This window comes from Psammomys obesus, unplaced genomic scaffold (genome assembly GCF_907164565.1).
Source record: "Psammomys obesus unplaced genomic scaffold, mPsaObe1.curated_primary_1811, whole genome shotgun sequence".
In the NCBI taxonomy this organism is placed as follows: domain Eukaryota; kingdom Metazoa; phylum Chordata; class Mammalia; order Rodentia; family Muridae; genus Psammomys; species Psammomys obesus.
In genome coordinates, this window is record NW_026596095.1 from 9,658,942 (window position 1) to 9,686,794 (window position 27,853).

Sequence of the window (27,853 nt, forward strand, 5' to 3'; positions counted from 1 at the left end):
TGGACTACAACCTACCATATGTAACCAGGCTGTTACAAACACAGTGTGTAAATGCTCACCAACTGTAAATGAGGCAGAAGAGGAAGATATCCTGTTATAGAGAAAGATGAGGCTGGGACAGACATAGACCACAAGTTAAATTACAGACCTAAACCAAAAAGAGCAGGAAAAAAAATTAACAACAACAACAAAAAATACAAGTAGTGATGCTTTGCTATTCGGCCTTTGAAAAACAGAAAAGCAAGTGAAGCCCGGATAGTGCGGCAGGGGCGTTAGGAGCTGCAGATGCACCACACTACTCATGAGCACTGGCCCAGAGGACACGAGTGGGCCCACAAGAGCCACGAGGATCGTCAGCAGCAAATAACAGTCCCACACAGATGAAGAAAAAGGCTCAATATAATTAGGTAAAATTTTAAAGTCAAATAACCAGCATAGGTCAGCAGCTAAAATTATCACTCCTGTCTAAACTGAAGTTTGTAAGTCTTTCTGTCCTATAAGTATGATGCAAACTACCCAAGCAAAGTACTTCCAGAGTTACAAATAGTTGTGAGCCACCATATATACGGGTGCTGGGAATCAAACCCAGGTCCTCTGCAAAAGTAACAAGTGCTCTTAACTGCAGAGCTATCTCTCCAGCCCCCACAAAGTACTTCTTAAAGCACCAGAAGTTAAATACATACATGGTAGCCTAAATAGTACAGCTTAGACACATTAAGAATGTATGTGGGGGCTGGTGAGATGGCTAGGCAGCGCTAGCAGGCAGGCCTGGCAAGCCCAATTCTATCCCAGAATGCAACAAGGTGGCAGGAGAGAACTTAGATCACCACACAGGCACACAGTATGTATCAAAGTCCATACCTAAATCTCAGCAGTCAGTGCGTGCACTAAGAAAGGAGAATTGGAAGTCCAAAGCCAGCCTGGGTTACACAGTAAGACAAAGAAAAGTAAGACCAAAGAAGGACTAGGGTAGAAAAAAGAAGAGAGGGAAAGGAGAAGAGGAAGACGAGGATCTCTTAAAGAAACAGCATGAAGTAGTTTCTCCATTTTGTTTCTGGTGCTAAAGCATGGAACTGCTTTTGCCACTCTGTGGTCACAGCAATGAACTAGAAGAAAGAGGAGGGTTACAAGGCAGGGCAGAGAATACCCAGCAAGAGACACAGGTGTGCTTTTTGAGACTGCTATGTCCTAAGGGTTCTTGCGTGACACAACCTTTGTCTCTACTATGGTGCATGTTTGTCTTCTAGTAAAAGTATACCATAAATATACCTTTTCACTAATTATACCCACTATACCCTGTCTCCATAGAGCATGAAACTCTACATATAAAATTCATACTATCTCTTCACCAAGATGGCGCCAAAAGCAAAGAAGGAAGCTCCTGCCCCTCCCAAAGCTGAAGCTAAAGTGAAGGCCTTGAAAGCTAAGAAGGCAGTATTGAAAGGTGTCCACAGTCACAGAAAGATCTGCATGTCACCCACCTTCTGATGGCCCAAGACAATGTGGCTCTAAAAGCAGCCCAAATACCCTCGAAAGAGTACACCCAGGAGAAACAAGCTTGACCACTATGCCATCATCAAATTTCCCCTGAACACAGAGTCAACCATGAAGAAAAGAGAGGACAACAACACACGTGTGTTCACTGTGGGTGTCAACACTAGTGTTAACAAGCACCAGATCAAACAAGCCATGAAGAAACTCTATGACACTGATGTGGCCAACGTCAATACCCTGATAAGGCCTGTCAGAGACAAGGAGAAGTACCTTCAGGTGGCTCCTGATTACGATGCTCTGGATGTTGCCAACAAGAGTAGGATCATCTAAACTGAGTCCAGCTGGCTAATTCTAAATATATACTTTTTCCACCATAAAAAAAAAAAATTCATATGATTTTAACCAGGAAGTAAGAGAAGAGGAAACTATTAACAGAATAATCTAAGTAGTTCTGTAACTTCCTCTAGAGTCCCTACATAAATACTCGGACCCTCAACATTGACTTAAGATTGACAGACAGACACAAGAAAGTTTACAGAACACCCTAGCTCCTGATGAAAACCTGAGCCAGAAGTGTGTATAGAGAGTTAATCCTCTAACAACTCAATTATCTATCAACAAGAAACTGAAGCTATAAATAACTTGCAAAAATCACATAATATATAATTGATAAGTAGTAAGGGTAGATTTTGAGCTAATATAGATTACTTCAATGCTGACATTATTTTCTTCCTATTTTAGATCTCAAAACTATCCAGAGATTTATGGGTATTACTTCAATGGAAGAGTTCTGGCCTGCATGCAAGAGATCCTAAGGCTCAACTCCCAACACCCCTTTTCCACACAAAAAACTATATGGAAAACATAGAATTTCTGAATACTGCAAAACAGCTGCAACTTTTAAATGTCTAGATTTTTTTTAACCTAGTTGATAAGTTAAGGCAAAAGTTTCTTTGAATAAGTACAAACAAATATGAATTTTATCATGACTAAATTTTAAAATGAAATTCACAGAAAATCAGTGAATAGAAGACATGAAGTGGTAAATCAAGGAAACTATACAGCTAATAAAGAATACCCGAAATATTCAGGAGTTCTACTTTATAAAACTAATATTCTTCATGATGCTTATTTTCAAAACAAGTAAAAACCCACACCATTTCAGTACCTATACTGTTAAGACTTTCAAGACAATACAAATAATATCAATATCCACAAAAATAAATCTTCATTATTATTCTAGAATGTTTATCCTTACCTATTTGTGATAAGCCGGGAATTAACGTATCTATATTCTCCTTCATATTTCTGCTCCGTAATCGTCATCTTACCGATGGGTCTTCTGAGTCGAGTTAGGAATAGCCCAGAAACAAGCAAGTAGGCCATCATGCTTGCTGGGCCCTGTGGTTGATGAAGGAGACACACAGTGCTCAGGGCTCTGGTACCCATGGAAGGTCTCTAGGTAACTGACTGAGGGAGCTGGACCTTTGCTCAAGGCCTCTGGGTAACTGACTGAGGGGAGCTGGACCTTTGCTCACTTTTCTTTTCTCCTGGGAAACTCCACCTGTTCTCTACACTTCTACTGTTATCCACGGGAACTCCTGAGATCCCCTCCCCAGACTGCTCCCCTAAAAACTCTCATGGCACTTACTTCTCTGTCATCTAACCCTCTTCGGCTGGAACTCAACTTCTTGTTCTCTTGAGGGCCCACAATTCTCATAGCTCTGCTTTACGTTCTATTTGAATATTAATATTCCCTTAGGTTCCTTCCTTAGCTCTCATCTCATAATAAATTTATACTTCTAGTTCCATCATTTTATATGCCAAACTTCCTTCTCCCAACAGTATACAGGTGCCTCAAGGGCAACTCCTTAGGAAGTTATCAACCTTTCCCTGCTTGTACACTATGCTTTCACCTTCTATACTTTACAACTCTGTAAAAACCCCACTGACCATCTTAAGAAATTCCAACTAGTCACAAAATCACCCTTAATTTCTGCATAATCTCTCAGATTCTGCCCCAATCAAAACTGTTTTCCTGACATGCCACTCAGTAGGGCTGGTCCTACATCTGACAAGTTTACCTTTATGGACACGAAAGTAACACCTCAAAAGAGTTCACACTCAGCCCCAATTCTTTCAGGCAGTAAATACTTCCTTAAAACTTCCCCTAGTGGACATTTCATAGTTTATTATAACTGCCTGAATAACTACTTCTTTAAACGTATTGTAATCTCCCTTCTGCAGGAGCTGACTCATCTTTTATGGCCAGTATAATGTATATAAACGCAAGCACCAAGATTTTTCAGAATACCTGATTCAACACATTTCAACAACGACAGCAAATCAGCTGGGGGTGCTAACTGTATTTTTAAAGTGCTGATAAAAACTGTATATATAAATATGAAAAACATAAGAAATATAAATTATAGTATAAAGACTAGAAACACTGTAAGTCTGTTCACTCAGAGTGCAGTCAGCAGTAGAATGATTAAATCTGAACCACAGGGGAGTAAAGAGAAAAACAGGAAATTCAAATAAAAGGAAATCAATAAAAAAAAAAAACAGGTAAATTATTAATCAACCACAAAATGAATAAAAAGACACATATACATAGGTACATAACACCAACAGTTACACGGTTTGATATAAATACATAATGGAATAAAAATTAAAATAATTGTTCAACTAGATGTCGATGAGACTCAAAAAAAATCGTCACCACAAATATCAGAGAAAAGAAAATAAGGCTCATAGACTAGCTAACAATTTATCATTATAAAACACTTCTGAAACTAGTATTTAATTCTGAGAATACTGCTGATCTTCTTCTAACTTTTTATTAAAATTGTCTGCTGCCAAATCTCTCCTGAGACACTACTCTGCAGCAATAAGTACGCTTGTTCAATGTGCGCAATGTGTTTGCATACTTCTGGTTATTATTGCCAGGAAAAATGCAAGCATCTAATGTAAAGATATTCAGAAGCCTAATTAGGGTACTTATTTTAAAGCCTCCCATGCAGTATTATTTTATAACCAGATCATATTAGGTACAATGTGAAGATGTTTCTGAAAGTAAAAAAAAACATTCTTAGCCCTTCACACTGATTACAACACAGTGTTATAGACTGTAAATTTCAGAACAGGAGGAGCAGCAGGGCTCAGAGGGTAAAGACACTTTTTGGCAAGGCTGAGTTCAATCCCTGGGACCCCACATGGTGTAAGGAGAAAAAGAAAAACTCCTACAAGCTGTCCTGTAACCTGCACACGTCTGTGCAGACATGTGTGAATGTATGTGTGTGTGAGTGCATACACAAACACAAACAAAAGAATAAAAGTGGACTCACCTGAGCTCCAATTGCACTTGTTAACTTGAAAATATACAAAACTATGTCTAAAAATGGCTGTAAAATAAACATTAGAATATGAAAAATTAGATCTACGAACAGCTTGCCTAGACTAAGAGCTAATACAAGATGTTAAATATAAAATGTAACTCAATATTTAATACATAATATGTGCACCTCTCACTGTGCATAAAAGAGTGTAACAGTGCACAGATCAATGAATACACAAGAAATACAGTTAAGAAGCTTGAACTGGAGATATCCCAAACAATGACTGTTGACCATCAAGTATGAGAAACGCTTCTCTTTATCACTAAGATAGCTTTATCAGGAAAATTCCCCATTAATAACAGTAATATAAATACAGTACACAAAATTATTTGAGTTATAATTTCAGATCTGTTATGCATTTTCTGGTTTGATACCTCATCTGTAAAATGGGCGGGGCTCTCTTCTATAATACTGGCTGAGTCTGTTACCTTATCACAACAATTACATAAATGAGATAACCATGTGAGTCACGGAGCTTATCTGATGATCTAATACTCAAAGTTTCTAGACACTAAAGTACTGCTTCTTTGAGAACAATTCAACCAGTGTTCCAACAGCAGCATGTACTTATTTAACCTTTTTCAAGGAAAAACTGTGTTTATTTATTGAAGTCTAATACACGAGTCCTAATACAAATACTTGCATTATGAATTGGCTCATACTAACATGTACCTTTCCCTTTCATATTATTAAAGAGCTTAAAATATTTTAAAGATTCAATTCAATTATATGTAAAGGTTACTAACTAAAAATAATATTCAGAATTTAAGTCAGGAATTAAACCGATGTTTAAAACAGAATGCACTACAGTGCACTGCAATTATTTTCAGAGCATTTCTCTAGTGTGGGTGTGACCCTTATAGAGCTGCATATTTGCTCAAGCGCCAAGAGGAGAGGCTATGCAACAGTTTCTCTGCAGAATTAGCTTCATGCATCTATTAATAACCCTGAGAGAGAGGTACTAGGGAAGTGGCTCGGTGGGCGAAGTGTGTATCATGCACCTGACCCCTAGGGCCTCATCTCCAGAACACACAGGAAAGTTGCGCACTGAGCATAAGCACCTGTAATCCCAGTGTGCTCCTCTCAGGAGATGAGAAACTGAGGCAGAGAATCACCAGATGCTCATGGGCCAGCTAGCTTAAACACAGCAGTGTCTTAAATCCAGGTGGAATGCAAGAACTGACACCCAAAGCTGCATGTCACATATGAACAAAGAACACATGTATGCACACATGCGCACACACACACACACACACACACACACACACACACACACAGACACACGTGTTACATTCTTCACATAGGATGATACTGAAGAAGATAAACAGAAAGGTCCCTTGTCTCATTTTAGGGATGTGTAATCTGAACTATAAACTGAAAAGTTAACCTGTAGCAAGTGCCAGAAGTGAACAGGCAAGAACACTAGTCTAAAACCAGTCTGCAAAATTCTTATAAAACTTTTGCATGACACTAATTTCAATTATAAGTCAAACACTTCACAGAAATAAGATTTTAAATTAATTACACAATTAAAATGATTACAGCTATCCTAATTTTCTTTTAAAGGCATTGTTTATATGCTACTCCCTTCCACCAATCAATTCTATATAAATTTGCTCAGATCCAAACTTCAACAAATCTAACAAACATTTTTTTAAGTAGGTAAACTTACCTTACTAAGATTTGAATACAGATCAACTACACTGTTACAAAATTTTTCTACATCTTGTGTAAGCAGCTGGTCTGGATTTGCTATTCTGTTATCCAGGTTGCCCATTTTGTAATAGGTGAAAGCTCTGAAATGTCAATTAGAAAATGATTTCAAAACAGAGGTTACAGAGACCATGCATACTCATTTGATACTATCACTGCCCATGTACACAAACAGACCAGGCTACTGTCCTAACTTACGTCCGCCATGGGAAGCAAGCCCAAGGAAGGGTGACTTGGCGGCTGAAGCAGCCCTAGGACTACAGCCCTGTCAGTGACAGGTCACTCCCATTGTGCACCTAGTCTAAGAGCCAATTACCTAGAAGACAATCCAATAAACGAGCACAATGTCTAATATGAACACTGCTGTCAAGTTAAACATTTCTAATTAAACATCAGAGTCTCACTTACTGGAGGTATTCCTCATAGAGGTATCGAGTGAGCCTTACTCGGAAGCACAGTTTGAGCTCGTTCAACCCATACTTCAAGAAGTTGTTGACCAGAGAGATCTGCAGCAACAAGAGAGCATTAGTGGTTTTGTTCCCACTTCTACTGATTAAGCTGTAACTTACTTTCTGTATCTACAAGTTCCGATTTTCATAATTTACAGGCCATATTGTAGCTCAGTTCTGTTTTGTTTAAATTTTATAACAATGCAAAAACAACAAGCTAAGCCACATGCACTTAATTACCCTATTTGGACTCTTACTTGGAGCTTAAATTTAAAATATTATTGAGACCCTTTCAGGGTAGCCAAAAATGCAAAACTTTCTGATTTCAACCTAATAGAGAGCGTACAATTCAGACACTTGTAGTCAAGTCCCAGCCCATGCTCTACTTTCAACTCGCCAGCCTAGACAGTGGGTTCCAGTCACAGTCCCCGAGTTGCTGGTTGTAAAGTGTGAGTTTTTTAACCTTTGATTCCTGTTGCCTATATTAATTTTCTAATTGAAAGGTCTAAAACTTCTGTATGACCATCCTCAACTGTATTAAAGTAGAATTTAATTAGATTTCACAAGCAAACTTCTCGTTTCTCCTCCCAAATCTAGTCATTAAAAGTCTTATTGGACCATGAAAATAAAAAAAAAAAAAAAAAAAAAAAGACCAAGGTAAGAAAATCACTTAGGTTTTAAGTTAAACTAATTTCTAAGTAAATTCAGATAATAAAATCTCCTTTAACGGTGGTTCAAGTCACAATTGTTTGTTTTCAATCAATAGTTCCTAAGTGATTTGCCCATCTTACTCCCAATATCACAATCTAGAGATGTTTTCAGCTGTCCCAAGTGGGAGAGGGGTCCTAGTGCCATTTAACAGAATATGGTTAAACACTGGGGAAAACCTGGTCAGGAAAGAGTTGAAAGGAAAAAAAAGAGAGAGAAAGGAAAAAAAGGGAGACCAAGGGGAGAAAGCCAGAGACAGAGGGGAAAAAAGGAGAAAACAGAGGAGGGCATACTTATATGGGGAAAGGTATTAAACACACACCAACATAAATAAAATCAAGCCAAACAATTGCTTTAAAATTTCTGTTAAGTATAAAGGTTTACCCTGAAAAAAATTAAGACTACAAGCCACAAAATTAGAATTTATTATCACAAATCTTTAAAGTTAGTAAGTACAAATTCAAGATTTAATGAGGTATAAATTTCTCCTGAAGAAGAGTTCTAAAGTACACTTACAAGAGGCATGGCAGCGATGAAGTTGAATAAGTATCTCTTGAAATCTTTACTGCTACGCCCAATGATGCCACTGCAAACCAGCACATGCAATGCATTAGTTGCAAAGAAGCCAAATGTAACACTAGAAAACGGAGAACTCTAAAACCATTCTTGGGGATTGCTACTGGATCACTGATAAGGAAAAATATAAAAAAATCTTACAAACATATCTAGCTTTGAAACATTTTAACAGATTGCTTGAACTGGACTATGCAAATGACAAGATGGAGAAAAATGGTAGCTAAGAGTTACAGATGTACTCACTGTAGACATTAGAGTTAAAACATGTACTTAGTTAGCATATGCAAGGTTCTGAGTTACAGCACCCAGGAATTCTGGGACATTACAGATAAACCGAAGTAGTATTTGCTTGTTTTAAATATTTTAGCATCCTTGATTCTCACTGAACTAATGATGGTAAAAAGACTAAGGAGGTCTACCTCAGCCAGCTTGGAAGCCAGAGAGTAAGCAGTGTAGGTTTGTAGGTCCTAAAGTTCTTGTTGGAACTATGCAATGTTTCCATCAATGGAGTATAAGAAACCCAAGACAGCCTAACTAGACTCTAATAAAGGTTTACCTAAAAAGAAAGTATGGTGTGTGCACACCTTTAATCCCAGCATGCAGAGGCAGGCTGATAGATCTCTGGGAATTTGAGGACACCTGGCCTACATATTGAGATCCAGGTCAGACAGGGCTACATACTGAGACCCTGTCTTTGAAAAAGAAAAAGAAAAAAGAAAGAAAGAAATTCTAGGGTGAGTAATGAGACTTAAACCACTGTGGGTCCTGGCTATCCACTGCTGAGACTCGCTGGCACATGAGAAGCGTCAGAATCAGTCTGTGAAAGCTTCGGGTTCCTCGACACAGTTCAACAGAACAGTTCCTCTTTGACCTGCTTTTTGTCTGCTTTAATATTTACCTGCTTTTAAAATACATACTAATAATCTAAAATAAGGGCTCTACTGCTTCATTTAAGAGTTTGAAATCCAGGGCTGGAGAGCTGGCTCAGCAGTAAAGGGCACTTGCTCTTCTGGGTGTGGCTCCCAGCACCCACGCAGCAGCTCACAACTGTCTGTAACTCTGTTCTAGCCTCTGCAAGCACGAGCACGCATACTGTGCAGACACATGCATGCAGGAAAATCCATATGCATAAAATAAAAATAAATCCTAATAAGAGCCTGAAAGCCACGATGATAGGAGTTTATTATGCATACATATTTGTTAAAGAGATATACGTGTACGGTTACACAACTTTCTTCTCAGAAAATTTTTATTAATATTCCCAAATGTAATTATATATATATTGAGAATTTGCCTACATCTCCCAAATACCTGACTGGCATATGATAAGTAAATAATTTTTTATGAGTAAATATGTGAATAAACGGGGAAATCTGGATTAAATAAAGCTTTAGCAAAGATCTTCTCAAAAATTTTAATATATAAAAATCTAAAGGGCTTTACAGCATGTCCTATTTCCTTGAAAAAAAAAAAAACAAAGTTTTAAGAAAGGTTACCTTATACTAGCAGAAAAAATGAAATATACAACTTTTCCATAATTCTTGAAGAGAAAGCAATACTAGTCTTTTAAAAAGCTGAACTATAAGAAAAAAATGTTACAGTACAAAAATACCGCTTGTAGCAACAATTCCACTTGAAACAAGAAGCAATTAGGACAGTGTAAAAGCTTCCACATCCAGTTAAAACTCAATCAAACGACAGAAAAGCAAAGCGCTTTGGTGCTGCCCAGCTGTGAAACACTTGAAAGCATACATCACATTTTGGCCCGGCACACGCCGCCCATGCATGGTTGTGCACTGTTTACCAATGGAGTCGCTGCTATAAATTTAAAAAACGGTCCCTTGAATAGAGGCACACTTCTGCTTATTATCCCACTGCAAACGAGAGACAGTTAAAGCGTCACCAAGTCACTGTTACTCCCAGACCTTCAAAGACACTGTAAAGACTGGTACTTTAAAAATAACGCTTGTAGCAAAATAGATGAAAATAAAACGTGCGCATAGTTGGACGAAGCAGCCGCAGTCACGAATAGTTTCACCCTTACAGATGTCTGTCCTATTACAATTGGCCCATTCTACACACTTGGCCATCACTAACAGGAAGTCTCAAATACGAGGGAGAATAAAAGGCAGCACATTAATAACGCTAACAAATTTCCTGGAAACTCTAGACCTACTTAGATGAGACAAAACAGAACAGATAAATTCATTCACAATATTAACTTTAATATTGAATCAAAAAATGTGTTAATTTTTCAAATAAAAAAATTTCTGCATTAATTAAACTATTTTCAACTAAGCAACTAATAAACGTGTGTATTTAACCAAGTGTTGACGTCTCATACGTGACTGAAGCTCAAAACTGTAGAGAAAGTTATGGCAGTTACTGTTTCTACCGCTGTGAAGAGATGCGTGACCAGAGACGTGGAGAAAGAGGCAGAGAAAGAGAGGACACTAATGAGGGATGGCGTAGGCTCCTGGAGCCTCAAGGCCCACCCTCAGTGAGAAATTATTATGATTTTTATTTAATTTTAGACAGGCTCTTAGAAGAAGAGTGCAGGCTGGCCCCAAATTTGCAGTCCTCCTGCCTCAGACTCCTCAAAACTTACAGGAATATGCCACCACACCCAACTCCGAAAGAATTGTTTTAAATAAAATACCTCCCCCCCAAGAAAACTTATAGATTATTTTTTTTAGTTTCACAATTCATTTTTATGACTGAACGCTGGGCTGAGTAACAGAATTCTGAACTGGCGTATGTCCGTCATCATCAGTGAGGTTGTATACCACCGCTCTGGCCAATGAACTTTCCATGTTAGAAAGCATGTAAAAAACCAATTCAACAAAAAATAGAAACCCCTACTATATAAAAACTACTGTTTTGGATTACAGAAGCATGATTTATAACATCTAAAAGAAAAAAAAACTTTCATTCTAGTCTTTCAGAGATAAACTAGTATTTAATCTTTATGTGATTCTATTAGATACTTAATATAAATATTTGTAGTTGGCATAAACTGCATATTTTTTTACCACACATAAATACAATGTCATTTGTGAAATAACAACTGGAGATATACTTAAAATTATAAATAAAATTATCATAGAAAGATAAGAAAGTTTACAAATCACGTGTAAGGTTAGAAATGTCTTCTGTATATCTGTAATACTAAGGCCTCAAATTACTTGGGCTTATAGCGTACATAAACAGAGCATGACCAAAAAATATTACAGCACATGCTCACACATGCACAGAGACCATTCAATGGAGACTAGATGATCAACAAACCCTACGTATTTTTTTTAAAGCTGTCACTTTTAAGTGTGAGTTTGTAGCCAAGAGTCACAAGCTGCTTGAGAAAATTCTCCAACATGAAAAAGGACTATAGGACACAGAATGCTGAGTACTAAATGACAAAACAAACAAAATAACTGAGAAAAAAAGTAATGGCTTCAGAAATGAAAAAAAAAATCCTTAATTAAAAGTATGAGTACTATAAAAATGAGGATCCCTACAAAAGATGGTTCTTGGAAATAAAATTATACCAAAAATTATCTGGAAAATAAGTGTGGAGAACATTTCTAGATAATAGAATTAAAGTGTCAGACATGATAGGTAGTTTTTGCAACTTGCTGCAAATTGGAATCACCTGATATCCCAAACTGTGACAGCTACATAAAACAGAAACTCCTGTGTGAGGCCCAGGCATTAGCAATTCTTCAAATGGGCCGATGATTCTACATCCTGCAGCCAAGCTGAGAACTGACACTTTCAAAGTCTGATGACAAAGGATTTTCAAACTGGAATGCACAGCTCAATCATCAATGAAGTATGAGCATAGAAGAAAGACATTTTCAGATCCACAAGGGCTCAAAATTTTACTTTCCTTGGCCCTTTCTCAGAAAAAGACAGTGTCTACCAAAATGAGAAAGTAAACAGGAAAATAACAAGAAGAGATTCAGGCACAGAGGAAACTACAGAGGCACAGGATGCTGGTGAAAACCAGGCTGTAAAATTAGGTTTCCTGGTGTGCTCGGCAATCCTACATTATGTGCTGAGGAGATTTTACAATAATGTGAAACTCCTTGAGTCAGAACAGTGGGCAAACAGAACGGCAGGACAAAGAGCAACTACCAAAGCACATGCTGTAGGTAGCTTATATCCCAACAAAACGGAGGATTGATAACTAACAAATCCTGACAACCAAACACTGTGAGAGAGAAACAAGTGACTTCTCTCTACCAAGTAGTGAACAAACCCACTCTAAAGCCACACACCTACAAAAAGAAACAGGCATCCTTTCAGGGAGCCCTGGGTTGGATTCAAAAGCCTATTAAATGTATCCACACATGTTCACAAAGGGCTTTTATCTCAAGCACACTTTTTCACTTTCCTACGCAAATGAGTCCAAAAACACGGGCGTAAAGCATCCTTCCTGCAGATGAAGGATATAAATGGAAAACGTTATTTTAGAAGATTTTAAAAGTATGGGGACATTATCCAAAAAAGTTACCTTAGATTATGTATTTTAATACATATCTGATAAAGCAGTGCACACTGCCAAACAGAATTCCAATAAAAACTTTACCTTATCATTCATATTATAATAGTAACTTCCTTAATAAGTGTTACAACCTGAGATATCACAACTGCCATTTTTCAACTTTAAAGTCAAAATTTTCAATTGCAGTGATTACAATAATGTTGGAAATATATATAATAAAAACATGAGAAATTAACTTCTGAATCAGAGAAGTCTGGGTTTTTTCCTTATAGTAGACACACACCATGTGACTCACCAGTGTTTTGACATTTTGCTGCGCATCATTTTATTGACCTTAGACACTCAACACTTGCCCGCTCTTGTAACACACTGCTGCGCTACATCTCAGCTTCAGGCTTACCCTTACCCACTGTCAGCTCTGCAGGCCCGATTCAGAGTTTCTCCTGTTCACTGGCACACATCCCTCCCATCACTATCACAGTCAACAAAGAAAATACCCCAAAAACGGTTTATGTAAATGAACACACACATAACTGGACCAGTATATTTTATCCTATTTTTTTCTTATAATGGCAATGCTTAAATACAAGGCAAACTACTGTTCACACACACAAGAAAAAAGTGAATGAACAAGTACCTTTCAATGAGTGTCCCGTTCTGAATCATCCAAACATCACAGTATGTCCGAGAGACCAGCATAACAGCAATAAGTACCAAGTAGCCTGTCTAAAATAAACCAGGTAAACTAAATACATTTCAGAATGTTAAAAGGAACATTAACTCGATGAAGTTTTTGGTTTCAAATTTCAGAGTTTTATTCTAACAATATGTATTTACATTTTATGTGTATTTATCTATAATAAGTCTTAACTAGAAATTAAAAGGAACTTAAAATTATAACATATATGTTAAAGACCTTATAGATCATTTAGTCTTTCTTACCCAAAATCCAAAGGCAAATCAGGTAACTTGCTTTCACACAAAAAGTCAATGGCAGAAATTAGACATGTAACAAGATTATCTGAGTAGGTATGTTATGATTTTCTTATTTATTTTAAATATGCTACGTTAATAAAGAACACTGGTAATGGTTATTGTGTTAATTGAGCAACAAGCAAAGCTTAAAATTTTGTAGAAGTTGAATAATGAAATTCAGTTTGTTAAATAAATAGTCTCAAATACCATCCAGGTTTTCCCAGAGTTTTCAACTTGAGCTTTTAAGGCAAAAGTTATACAAGAAAAGCAACAAATTTAGTCAAATAAGAGTTTTCTAGCTTTGAGGAAGTGAGAGAAAGGTAAAATCTAGAATAACAAAAGTAGATGTGGCATGAGCAATACATTAAACAAACCAAAAGAAAAAGGAGAGGATGAAGGCTAAGGACAAAAAAAAAAAAAATTAAGACCACATGAAGCATGCAGGTGATGATCGATGATCCAGCAGAACAAAATAAAAATTATCGTATGCTTCTACTATGTAAAATGGTGTTAAAAGTGAGTAAGGAATGTTATATCAGCAGTACTGGTGATAGTTTAGGGACAAATTTAATAGCCTTCTTTCTTCACAAAAAAAAAAAAAAAAAAAAAACAACAACAAAAAAAACTTACCTGAATTGCTATGACTGATTGCTCAATACTCATGAATATGGAAAGTTGAATACATAGTATTGTAATTCCAGACTTACCTCTTTACAAAATGTTCTAGGGACCATGATTTTCAGGATCTGGGAGAGCCTTGATAAAAACACTTTGTCCACCACAGCTCGCTCTTTCTTTCCTTCTTTCTACATGTAGAGAGGAAAAAGACCTTTTTAAGATGGTAGCTACAACAAATGTGCAGTAATTACAGAGCCATATTTAACATAGCTGTCAACAGATGCAGTGATTACAGTCACTTTTAAGATAGCTGCAACAAATGCACAATGATTAAAGGGCCAAATTTAATAGAGTTGCAGCAAATGCAGTTATTATAGAGCCATATTAAGATAGCTGCAACAAATGAAAGTAATTACAGAACCACTCATAAGAGGGCTGCAGCAAACCACAATGATACAGAACCAAACTTAAGACAGCTGTAACTGATGAATAGTGATCACAGAGCCATATTTCATGTAACTGCAGACAACTATTAAAATGGACAGCTGAATTTATAATGCATGCTTGAGCAGCTCTCCGTATTCAAAAAGATTCCAAGAAAACAGAATTACCTAAAAGGTGAAAAGAGGAATAAGGTATCTCTCTTAGAGAAGAGCATCAGCAAATATAAAGCAAGTGAAAGCAACCATGTCAAAGTACTCAGCAACAACAAAGTGGCCAGCGTGGCTGAAACTCTGAGAAGTGCCGAGCAAGAAGTGGTCAAGTATTTGCTGGTTGTTTTATCTTTTGCAGTGACAGGGATTAAAGCCAAGATCTCCTGCATGGTAGGTGTGTACCCCTCCCCCCCCCCACACACACAAACTGTCCTGTGCCCCTAGCTTCCACTTCTTGATAAATAAAAACTTTTTTAGAAATCCTGAACATGATTTTCCCAAATTTCAAGAAACTTCTGCTGGGGAGCAGTGACTCACACCTTTAATCCCAGCACTCAAGATATAATGGCAGCAAGTTCAAGACCAGCCTGGCCTACAGAGTGAGTTCCAAGACAGCCAAGACTACACAGCAAACCCTGTCTAGGAAAAGAAAAGAAGAGAAGAGAAAAGAAGAGAAGAGAAAAGAAGAAAAGAGAAACCACTTTCTGGATTACTAGATTTATCATATTATGTTTCCACTATGCAATCTGCAGATTCTTACTCATAAATTCTTAAGCTCATTACTACATGCAATTCATTTCTAATAAAGGGAATAAAGACAAAAGTAAATTTAGAAGTAAATACAGATTGGCTAGCCAAAGTCAAGAAAAAAAGAATAATTTAGATAGAAAGATCTCAACTTAAAGTGATAAAAGTGGAGAAAGAAAGGTTAAAGCACGAGGAAGAGCAAGCTTGCGTGTGCACACACAGTTCTGGGAAGGACGCTTGGTGTGCATACTTAGCATCAAGATTCTGAAGAGAACACAAATGACAAAAGGTAGGAGTGCTACAAACGACAGAGCCTAAAGGACACAGAAGGATCAAGAATCTGTTCGTAGGACAGAGATTTAAGAGAAAATATAATGGCTTTTCCCTTAGAGACATGTTGTCATCTTTGCAAGGACACAGAAATTCAGTCATCTGTAAAGCTAAAAAGAAAGTGGCATCTACAGCTTTTGGGAGGAGTGTTTTCTGCCTGTTGGTGTAATGTTCTGTGGAATGTATACAATTTGCCCTTGTTCATTCAAATGCTGATACCTCTACCCCACTCTCTGGTTTCAATCTGGACATGGCATTGCATCACCTGTCTCAAGTTTGTGTAAACACGCCACCATTTGTTCTCTGTACTGCCAATAAAAACAACCAGCCCCAATGCTGAGCAATGGAAAGGATAGGATGAGACATCCTGGTCCGGACGGGAGGAAAAAGAAGAGAGTAGGAGGAAAGATCTGAGGAGAGGACCCGGAAATATCAGGAGAAATGAACCAGACCTAAGATATGCCTACAAAGCACATATAATGAAGGAAATCTGAAAGGGGGGAAGCTATGTGGGCTTGTGGGTTTAGGATGAAGTAATTATTGTCCAGCACTGTGCTCTAGGTTAATTAAATAAATTCTAGTCACTGTGGTGATTTGGGTATATAGCTGGTTTAGGAATAACTGCTGTTTAACTAAAACATGAATCAATATTAAATGTTAATAATCAACAACTATCCTTAGACTGGAAGACTAGGAAACAGAAACCTAAAAACCCCAAGCTACCCCAGAATACCGGGCCCAGCCCTTTCCAGATCCCCACAGTCACAACAAATGCCCTTGATAGAGTAACTACTACTGCACAAGAATTTGCATAAATGTTTTAATTAAAGCAATAACTAAATAACTGTTAAACAGGGGCTGGCTATACCACTCAGTAGGAAGAATACTTGTTCCTCTTGCAGAGGACCTGAGTTCCCAGTACCCACATGATGGCTCACAACTATCCATAACTCCAGTTCCAGGAGATCCAATGCTGTCTTCTGACTTCTGTGGAAATCAAGCATGCATGTGATACAAAAACACTCATACATTTTAAGTAAATAAACAATTAATTAAAATTAAGTTAAAAAAAAAACAAACTACCTTCCTAGTTTGCACACTGTGTTAAGTACATTTAAACACACAGAAACACACCCCTAACCGGCAGTAAGTATAGTTCAGAATTATAGAATAAAGGAAATCTCAGGCTGGCAGAAGGTAAGGGAACTTGTGCAAGTTAGCAACGCACATAAGGTGGAAAGTCAACCAACATCAAAGTTGTCCTGGCACATACATATGCGTGTGCACAACCCCTTCCCCCCTCCCCACACACAAAGTTGTCCTGGCTCATACATATGCGTGTGCACCCCCCCCCCCCACACACACACACACTATACAGAAGTCTGAACACAGCATTAAACAGAACTCGGGATCAGATTTGCATTTTTGTCTTCAGAGGAAGTTGTGATCCTTAATACCGAGGTCAACTTAACAGCACGTAGAACTGCCTAGGAGTCACACTCCTGGGTTCATGTGTGCAGGGGTCTCCAGGTTAGACTAGGGGGGAGAGGAGGGCCCACGCTACCTGTGGGTGGCACCGCTGCACGGACTGAAGTCTCAAGTGAAGAAAAGGAGAAAGTGAGCTGGGCCCCAGAATCCAGCTGTCTGCTCCCTCGCTGAGGTGCAGTGTGACCAGCATCTCACGCTCAAGCCCTAAGACTCTTCTTTGTCTTTCTAAGCAGACTACACCCTCAGACTGTGGGCCAAAGAGAACTCCCCCTAAGCTTGCCTTTGCCAGGCATTTTGTCACAGCAAGAGAAGTAACAGCTCAACTGCAAACCACCTCCTATGAGTTCCAGGCCCAGGCTACTTCATCCACTCAACATCTCCTCCAGGCTCTAATCCAAAGGACAGTGACCTACTAGTAACAAGGACAGACAAAACTCTACTCAGTCTATTAGTTGAGCCAGACCATTCTCTTGCAGCCAAACTTCCTAACTTCAACCTAAACCTCTTTTTATTTCTCCAAACTACGAAAAGGCAGGATGAGAACAGGCTAAGCATTGCACAGCCACCACAGTGAATTACCTACTTTCAAGTCAGGCTTCGCCCACTGCCCTCCCTCCTCCACTTACAGTCGGTACTCACTGCACGGTTATCTCAATAGCCTCTCCCGCTTCCGACTTGAAATGTAAGCAGAATTCTGAGTTAAAATGACCACCTACCTGCAGAAACTTAGGACTACCTATTTCTAGCTGACCCCAAGAAATGGTACTATAAAGGAGCCAAATAAATAAATAAATATAATGAAAGAATAATGAAGCACTTTATATTTTAGCAGCTTAACTATTTTACCCAACTGAGAGAGGGAAAGAAAGAGAAGACAAAGACACAGACAGGCAGACACAGGTTTAAGCCATGTATGATGGTACAAGCCCCAGCACTCAGGAAGTTTGCTGCCAACACTAAACAAATAAAAAACTAAAAAGCAGCAGTTAACTGGGAAGGGTCTCACTATGAAGCCTCAGTATTTTGTCATAAACTATTTTTCAGTATTAAAAAAAAAACCTAAAAACTCTGGTGATATATTTAACATGAAAATCATAAAAGAAAATAAAACATTAGATAAAGATCATTTAAGAAGCTGAAGTAATAAATTTCATACAACTAAGAAAATAAAAAGCAATGAAGTTAAGGACCAATGAGAAGCTCCTACGCTTATTGAGCCAACTTAGAAAAGTGAAGTATAAAAACCGCAAATAAAAGCTATTTGAAACAGTCAAATAAAAACATTTCAGTAATGACTAAAGTGTTGCTGTATGTTGTAAACGAGCATGCAAACTGTAACAATTATGTATCATTTATCAAAATATAAAATAATTTAGCAAATTTATTTTAAGAATTTTAACTTCCAGATATCCCCATACACATATTCAGCAACATTAGTGGGGAAAATGGCATAGTTTATAATACTATAAAACCAAAACCATTCTACACAAAATACAGTGACCTTACTATAAGAGGAAACAGTTCACATCCTTGCAACAGAAAGTAGAGTTAGAGAGCAGCGACACTTATAAAACAGAGAACTATCCGACAAACAAATTAAACAGATCTTACAGCAAGCATGATGATGCACACCTGTCATCCAAATTCTCTCAGGGTCAGGAAGGAGGACCCCAAGTTTAGAGCCACCCTCAGCAACATAGTAAGCTTCAGATTAGCCTGAGCTACAGAGTAAAACTTTATCTCAAAAACTGAGCAACTACATCAACATTAAGTAGACTCTGTTTTCAACATGGATGCGCTAAAAAGCATAGAATGGTGTGCCTTTCACTTTACCAGTAAATCAATAAAACTCCTAAATATGTAAAATAGTTCTATGTACACTGTTGGTAAGGTATACGCATACCCACACACTAACTAATAAGCACAAAGAATGCTAAATACCAAATTGCAGCAGTATGTACCTTCATACTGTGTGTGCCATCAAGTTAAATATTTTAAAATAAAATAAACTGTACTATTTTCAATACAAACATTTTTAGTTGTTTTCTCTCATGAATAACACTCACTTTAGGGGGAAAAATTAAATTCTGATCAGCAAAGAGCTCCATATCTACCATCTGGAGCCTTCAACTGTTAGTATTTGGGACATTTCCTACCACATTTCATCCTAGCATATCCGTGCACTGCCTAACTTGTCAATGCAATATTATGGAACTTTGAATGTGAAATGTCTCTCATAAGCTAAGTTATGTGAATGCCTGGTCCCTGTTTGGTGGTACTGGTGGGGAAGTTTGGAGCCTGCAGAGGGCAGAGTTTTCTTGGGGGAAGTAGTTACTGGAAGCAGGCTTTGAGAATATCTGCTCAACCTACTTCCAGTTTTCTTTCTTGGCTTCCTGTGTGGCAAAAACACTACCAGCCAGCTTCCTGCTCTAGCTGCCTGCTACTATGCCTTCCTTGCTATTATGAACTCCCCCTCTAGAAGTGTAACCCTAAATAAACTCTTCCTTCTGTAACTCCTACCACTGCTACCAAAAGTACCTAATACAAGTGTAGTGTAAGTATGTATCCTTTCAATTACCAATTGCTTACCAAACTTAAATCAACCTTGATTATACTATATAACCTACAAATAATTTTATATGTTAACACAAAAAAGGGGAAAATACAAAATAAGTGGAAAGAAATTAGCTGAACTTAAGATACATTGCAGATAGACAATTTAGATGTGAGAGATTATGGGGATGGAGTATCAGAAGTCTGGAGTTAGGCATACAGTAAGACCACATAGCAAAAACAACAACAACAACAACAAAATTAATACAGGGCAAGCAAGACAGTTCAGTGGGTAAAGGAACCTGCCAACAGGCACAATGACCTGAGTCCAACCCACAGGACCCATCTGGTGGAAAAAGAGAACCATCTCCCTCAAGTTGTCCTCCTAACTTCATCTTTATCTTAAAACATTACTAGAAGGTCAGGCAGAGTGGTGCCTGCTTCTAAATCCAACACCCAGAAAGCAGAGGTAGATAAAACTCTGTGAGTTAAGGCCAGCGTAGTCTACATGAGGGGTGGGGAGAGTGGCCTTCATGGAGAAATACAAGTTTTGCTACTTGGATACAGTCACAGTGGACAGAGAGACAGAGATAGAGAAAACAGGTGGCAGGGAACTTAAAGGATGTAACAGGGTAATCATCACTTTGGTGCTTAGTCAATTCTAGCAATAATTTTAAGGAAGAAAAAGAAGGCAAATTAAACTTGCAATATATGTTAATAAAATACTAGGTATTAGCATTACATTCAAAACTAAGCTAATAGTACAGACATAAAAGCCAGTAAGTTGACACAGGGATAAATAACATTTATTTGAGAAAAAAAAATGCCAAATGAGTTACTTCACAGCCCAAATTCCACACTAAGTTGTAGACCATCCAAAAGAAATAAAAGCATAGACCAACTTCAAAACTGGTACACTCACAGCTGTATTACTCATAATCTCTTATGCTCATGTTAGCAATGTGAAAATCCCTTACCTGGTGGTATAACCTATCAGCAGAATACCATTCAGCATAAAAAGGAGTGGATTATGGAAACAGTAAGAACATGAAGAAACCTTGGAAACATCATGCTAAGTGAAAGGCCTAAAGAACCACACATATTGAATGATTCTGTTAATATGAAATGCCACAAGGCAGGCAAATCAATAGACAAACAGTAGCTCAGTGGTTGCGAGGGCTGGAAAACGATGGTATAAGGAGTGAGTGCTACTAGGCATGGTATTTAAGGGGAGAAAATTAATTTTTAAGAAAAGCAATTTAGGTTGTTGGTCCTTTATTGTTGATCAGATCTGGCTGGCTTTAAGGGAAATAATATTCAGTTGATTCTGACTGAAAACACCGTAACACACAAGATGAATCACGTCATCACCTCAGCCACAAGGACAGTCAAAGTCATGGCATGTTTCTTCTATGCAACTTCATCACACTCTATTCCTTTCCAAGTTAACTAAGTCATATGAAAAGGTGATTTTTCTTTAAACTTACAAGTACAATGGACATGTCCATGATGTTGAGAATAATTTACTTTGTTTTATATTTTAAAACCACTATTTTAAAGGAACAGATCCTTACAAGACTAAAATAACCCCTAGACCATGAGGTTGGTTTAGCTTTTGTTTTTCTTCTTTCAACAAATGTTCACCACGATGTTTCAATAGCAAAGCTGATGCCATGAATTTGACAGTACTGATGTATCTCATGCTAGTTAAACCTCCTGTAGGTAATTACATTCATTTTAAGCACAGGGTCTAAGGAAATTCTACGTTAAGTGCAGGAGCATGTATACAGAAATTTTAAAAGATTAAAATGTCATATGGTAAATATTTAAAGAAAACGTTCCTTATCATAGTGGTACACATGTTAAATCCTGCACTAAGGAGGCTGAGGCTAGAGGATGAAGGGTTTAAAGCCATCTAAAACTATACATACAGTGAGACACTGTCTCAATAAAAAGAAAAGCAAAGCTACATGGCCAGCAAACTGTATCACAAGCTAAATCGAACAGAGTTATGACTGTCTCCTTAGAAGAGTGTTTTCCATGAACTGATACAATTAATACTTGAAGCCACTAGGTGGGACTATTAAAGAGAATTCCTTTAATAAAATTCTTATATGTAGTAGATTGGAAGGGATATTTTAAAAACTGCATTCTAACTCTAAAGTTCTCACTTCAATTCTAATTCAAAATTATCCAACAAAATTAATTAAATAATGCAAACCATCCCCAAAAGTAGATTACTTAAATTTTTTTTACCTCATTATTCTGTAATGGCGGTTTTCCACTTTTCTTACTGCAAAGGAAAAATAAAAGAGCTTTACTTTATTTGCTATATGCTTCCATAATTAAAATTATTCTAAGATGTCAAAAAATATATAAAATTCTTCAAATGGTCATTTTCTTTTTTCATAACCAAGAGAAGCAAAATTCATTCATGAAGAATAGTTCAGTTGCCTCTTTAAAGTCTGCTATATGAAATGCCTGGGCCCCAAAGTGTTTCAGATTTCAGGTTTTTTTTTTTTATTTAAAATATCTGCTATAAACATTTTACCAAAAACAATAACCCAGGATGCTCAAAAAGTTTCATTATTTCAGATAATTCCGGAGCAGACATATTTAATCTGTACTAGTATTGTTTAGAGGAAGTAATTATTAAATGTTAGGTTACTAGTATGAAGAGGTGTGTGCGTGCATGCATGTGTATATGTGTGTGTGTGTAAGTGCATGTGTATGTGTAAACTCCCACACATCATGTACACTTTTTTCCTGTAAATCTTCCCACAGTATGGTGACAATCTACCTACCCACTCTTGAATCAAAGCCTGATCACACTGACTGCTAGCCAATGGGATTTTAACAAGCTGACACAAAGCTGCATGTGCTGAGACTTAGAACACCTGGAGGTTGGGGGAAACTCAAGGAAAGACTGATTTTGTCTCAGTTTCAGAGGCTTCAGTCCCACATGGCAGGAAGGCATGACAGCAGAGCAGCATGCACCATGAAGGCTGTGAGAGGGCCTGTGACAGTGAGCTTCCTTTGACCCCTTTGTCCCATCTAAGCTCCCAGTCTGTTGGGTGGTGCTTCTTAGATTCATGGCAGGTCAAACCTCAGTGAATCCCCTCAGAAATGCCCTCATAGACAGTTCTGGATTCTGTCTTCTAACCAATCACCCTGACAAATGAGATTAGCCATCACACTAGAAAAACCTACTTATCCTCCAGCTCACTGCTCAGAATCAATACCTTCAATCACATAAGTAACCAAATAAGCTAGCTGTCTCAAAGAGACACACAGGTACACACATAAATAAAAATGAATGAATGAGTAAATGAACCAATGAATACATTTTTAAGGGTTACAATGAGATACCTACTAGGATTGCTATTACCAGAAAAACAAAAGATAACAATGATGGTAAAAATATACAGAAAAGGGAACTCTTGTACGGCCAGCAAGAATGTAAATAAAATCATTAAAAAGAAAACACAGATTTCCCCCCCCCCAAAAAAATTACAAGTAGCAATTCTACTTGTGGGTATATAAGCCAGGGAAATGGAATCAGAATTTTGAAATGGTGCCCGTTCTCTCTTATCTACCACCAATCAGCAATCCCAACCACTTTCTCTAAGTTTCTACAGCATTCTCTGTTTAGAACAAATACCTTACTCTCATTTGACCTAACAAAATACAATCCACAGAAAAACTGTCAACCTTAAGCAATAAAAATCCAAGAGCTAGTTCTTCAGGAAATAAAGCACCAGGTAGTCCAATACCAAAGGAAGAATATAGGCCACAAAAGGCTGTGCTTGCCTTAAATCCCAAAACCATAGAGACTGAGTCAGGACCAGGAAGCCAGCCTGGGGTACACAGTTGTTGTAGCTCTTTGAGGCAAAGCTGTAGTCATCTTTGTATTCAGCTTCCATTTTGTTGCTAAGGTGAAATTCTGTTCAAAATTTTAAACTTTTCAACCCTGCTTCCTGGAAGCAGCTGTTCATAGCTGACCTTTTAAAGATTCAACAGAGTCATAACTCAAACTTGGCTACATTCGAGTTACACTCGATTGCACTTGGGCTGCACTCTGGAAGACCCTCACTCACCTCAGCTAGAACCAATCAGCCTAAAGGTCAGCTAATCATACTTTGTCGAGTTTACCAAAAACGTAACATTGATTTGTACTGCCCATGTCTCTTGCATTTGGTTATTTTTCTATAAAAGCCCTGCTGTGAGACCTTGCAGAGGTCACAGTTAGGCTCCCGAGTCCTTACTGTGGCCCTGATCGAGCAGCTTGGAGAGGCATTCTAATAAACCATCCATATCTAACTGATACCTGAGTCTGAATGGTTTGTGCCACTATTTTTATACCACAAGACAGTGACACCCTCTCTCAAAACTAAAAAGATAAAAGAAATACAAAAGCACAAGACAAAAAGCAATTAAAATTTTAAAACAGGGAGCTTTTGTCTCTGGACAGCTTATAAAGTAATTTAAAAACTTAAATGGAATGTAAAATTTCCTAGAAAAACATAGTTTTCCAAAGTTGATCACCTTATCAAGAGGGAAAATAAAGGGGAAAAAAAGGTAATGCATTGGAAAGATGAGAAACTGAGAAAAACACACACACACACACCAAAAAATTTATAAGAAAAAAATTTCCCCAAAACAGATAACTTCAAAGTTTTAACAGTTAGAGCATAAAGCATTGTTTTCCTCATTTAAAGCATAACTACTAAAACTTAACAAACTAGATTGGTTTTTATCCTATCAGTAGTTGTGCTGTTTTGTTTTGTTTTGTTTTAATTTTACATCATGAGGATGTTTAGTTTGAATTAAAACTTTAAAATAAGCACAGTTTACAGAACAAAGTCCGAATTCTACATCGCAGTACTGAGGCAGCTCAGGACTTGGGTCCCGCCCAATCAGGCTCAGGTGCCATGAAGCACTGTCTACGGCTGAAGGTACTCTATTGTTAACCAGGTTAGACTGTGAAGTGACAAGTTCCTGAGCACCTCCCACTTACACGCTGTTAACTTCACATGTCCTCACGCTGCACTGTGTCTGTACATGTTAGTGCTGTTGCTTAAGAGGAGTCTTCTGAGGCAAGAGTCACAGAACACGCCTATAATCGCAGCCTGAGGCGTGAGTTCCAGGCCAACCTGGGCTATGTAATGAGAGCCTATTTCAAAAATAAATCAGGGGGCTGGAGAGATGGCTCAGTGGTTAGGAGCGCTGTCTGCTCTTCCGAGGGACCTGGATTCAACTCCCAGCAGCCACATGGCGGCTCACAACTGTCTGTAAGCAGTTCCAGGTGGTCTGACACCCTCATGCCAATGCACATAAAATAAAATTAAATAAATTATTAAAATACAAATAAAAATAAATCAGGGCCAGAAGAAAGGCTCAGCTGTTAAGACTACTTGCTGCTACTTGCTGCCACGAGGACCTGGCACCCACATGGCCGCTCACAACCATCTGTTATTTGACTTCTTGGAATAAATGTCAGATTGGTCCTTCCTCACATCTTCGGGCTGACAAAGTGATTGATATACCTCCCTTCCGTCTTAAACTGTGCCAGCCAGGATAACAAGCTAACCGGCAACGCTATCTTACAAGTCTCCTTTGCCCATTTTTTCCTCTCAAGCAAAGAGTATCAAGTACCTGCTGGACTCGTCGACAATCCATACAGTGCGTCTGCCCCTCAGCAGCAGGGGAGCGACGGCCCTGTCGCGCTCATCTCCATATCACAGACGCCTGACACTACGCCTGACACATGGCGGGTGTTTTCAAAACTTACACTTTGTTTTCGCCTTTAAATTTGATTTCACATCAAGACTTCTGGAACCTGTCTATGAAGAAAAAACTTTTTAAAAAATCCAATCAACCAGAAACACAAGTGGCTAACTGCAGGAAGCGCTTGCTGCCAGCGCCAAGGCTGCAACTCCGGCAGAACAAGTGAATGAGTGCGCAGCTTCCTTCAATCTGAGTGGACAAACACACCAGTTTTTTTCGTGAGACACACAGGACACGGCTGTTTTTAAGAGCACTATTTCAAAATAAAGCTCCACTAACTACAATAACTGCCAGGCTCACTTCCTCCTGCCACCTAGCATTTTCCCAAGTAATTCAAGTGTTTTATTTCATTGTGAATAAAATCAGAATGCTAGACCATCTACCTGGACACAAACTACGTTCACTGATGGCTAACGTGCTTAAAAATAAACAATCAATACAAGTAAATTCAGAAAGATTCTGAAGATTTTTTTTCTCCATTAAGTTTGCCTGACTTGAAAGATCCAGAAGACAACTGAGGCCAAAAATATAGACCTTTAAAAGCCAAATGCTAACAACAGCCACATTTCATAACACCAACACCAACTTTTTAACAACATATTCCTATAAAGCAAACAACAGATACTCAGATTTACGTCAGTGAGTAGAGACTTGAAGACCCATTTATTTACAACCAAAACCTAACTCAAAACATGGTTTTCCTTATGGAGTTCTTTCACAGATTAAATTTCATTCTTCTAATTCCTCATGAAAGGCAATTCTTTCATCTTAGGGGCATGAATTTTATTTTCTAAAATCCCAAAGCAGTAGAAATCACGTCATAAAATTAGAAGATGTCGAGTGTAAAACATTGACTTTTGATCCACTGGAATCAAAATCATGTTCTTCAAATTTTTTGTCACGGTGAAAGGAAGGAGAGAGAAAAGAAAGCCAACAGATCACTGAGAGTAGAGTGGGGAAAGAAAGGTCTGCAGCGGACATAGTTGGGCAGAAAGAGGTCCTTACACTGAAATAATGAAGAGCAAGTTTTTCAATTAAAGAACTACTAATTGAGGGACAGCTTAGTGGGTAGCAGTTCTTTAACCCTCAGAAGCCACAGTGGAAGGCAAGAATCAACTCCTGAAAGTTGTGCTCTGACCTCACACGTGGCACGTGAGTATACCCATGACATCCATAAATAAACAAAATTACTTTTAAGAGAAACACTAATTTAAAATTAGGAAAATATATAATATACAACTAAAAATTAGAAACAAACATCTTATAAGCTTTGGGCAGAACTTACGCCACACTACAGGCTCATAACATAAACAGTCTCGGCTTCAAAGAGATTACAATTGAGCTAGAGTAAAATACTGATAGAACTATAAAATCAGATACATATTAGACCTAAGCAAAGTGCTTTGAAATACAAAGAAACGAGAAATTAACCTTAACCTAAGCCTCTATTCCAGAAACACGCAAAATCTAAACTGAGACTTAAAACTGAACAGGATTTAGTGTGAAGGTGACTTATAGGAGGTGGACACTATGAACACCATGAAAAAAACAAATTATGTGATAAGAAGGTAGAATATACTGAGGAAAAGAAAATAGCCTTTTCTAGTGTGATAACAAAAAATACATTCACTTTAAAGACAAATTAAATGTGTTCAGATTCTAGCTACAGCTCTAGAAGGAATTTCTGGATCAGAAACCCAATGATACTATATGTTAGCCGTGTAACTCTGGACAACTTATATAATCATTCTGTGCCTTGCTTTCCTGCTTTCAAAATGGAAATTACAGTATCACCATCAGTTACCATCAGCAAAAACACATACAGTGCCTATAACATAACCTAACACATTGTAAAGATTCAGATATTAGTTGAATATAATACACAGTAGCTATGTGACACAACCTCCCCAGACTCATAACCTTTTTAAATTTAATGTTATCCCCTAAAAAAAGAGAAATTATGAAAGTTGAACCTGACCTGAAAGAACTTAATAAAAGAAATAAAATATACAATTGAAATAATCAATAATAATACAAATAATCAAATAATCAAACAGTTGGAGAAATATTCACAAAGCA

The 27,853-nt window shown here is 37.8% G+C and overlaps 1 protein-coding gene and 1 pseudogene across 2 annotated transcripts in view; one reads left to right on the plus strand and one right to left on the minus strand.

Moving 5' to 3' along the window:
* Window positions 1–27,853, minus strand: part of Abcd3 (ATP binding cassette subfamily D member 3) — a 56,585-nt gene that overhangs the window by 18,585 nt on the left and 10,147 nt on the right. The window contains exons 2-9 of one of the 2 annotated variants that reach the window (XM_055628107.1): window positions 22,244–22,280; window positions 14,525–14,623; window positions 13,480–13,568; window positions 8,279–8,348; window positions 7,014–7,111; window positions 6,565–6,688; window positions 4,842–4,898; window positions 2,753–2,895 (exon numbers count right to left, since the gene is read on the minus strand). In XM_055628107.1, the coding sequence (XP_055484082.1) occupies window positions 2,753–2,895; window positions 4,842–4,898; window positions 6,565–6,688; window positions 7,014–7,111; window positions 8,279–8,348; window positions 13,480–13,568; window positions 14,525–14,623; window positions 22,244–22,280 (717 nt within the window). The remainder of the gene's footprint in view (window positions 1–2,752; window positions 2,896–4,841; window positions 4,899–6,564; window positions 6,689–7,013; window positions 7,112–8,278; window positions 8,349–13,479; window positions 13,569–14,524; window positions 14,624–22,243; window positions 22,281–27,853) is intronic. The other variant, XM_055628108.1, reaches the window with a different exon arrangement.
* On the plus strand, window positions 1,354–1,824 carry LOC129691927 (60S ribosomal protein L23a-like; annotated as a pseudogene).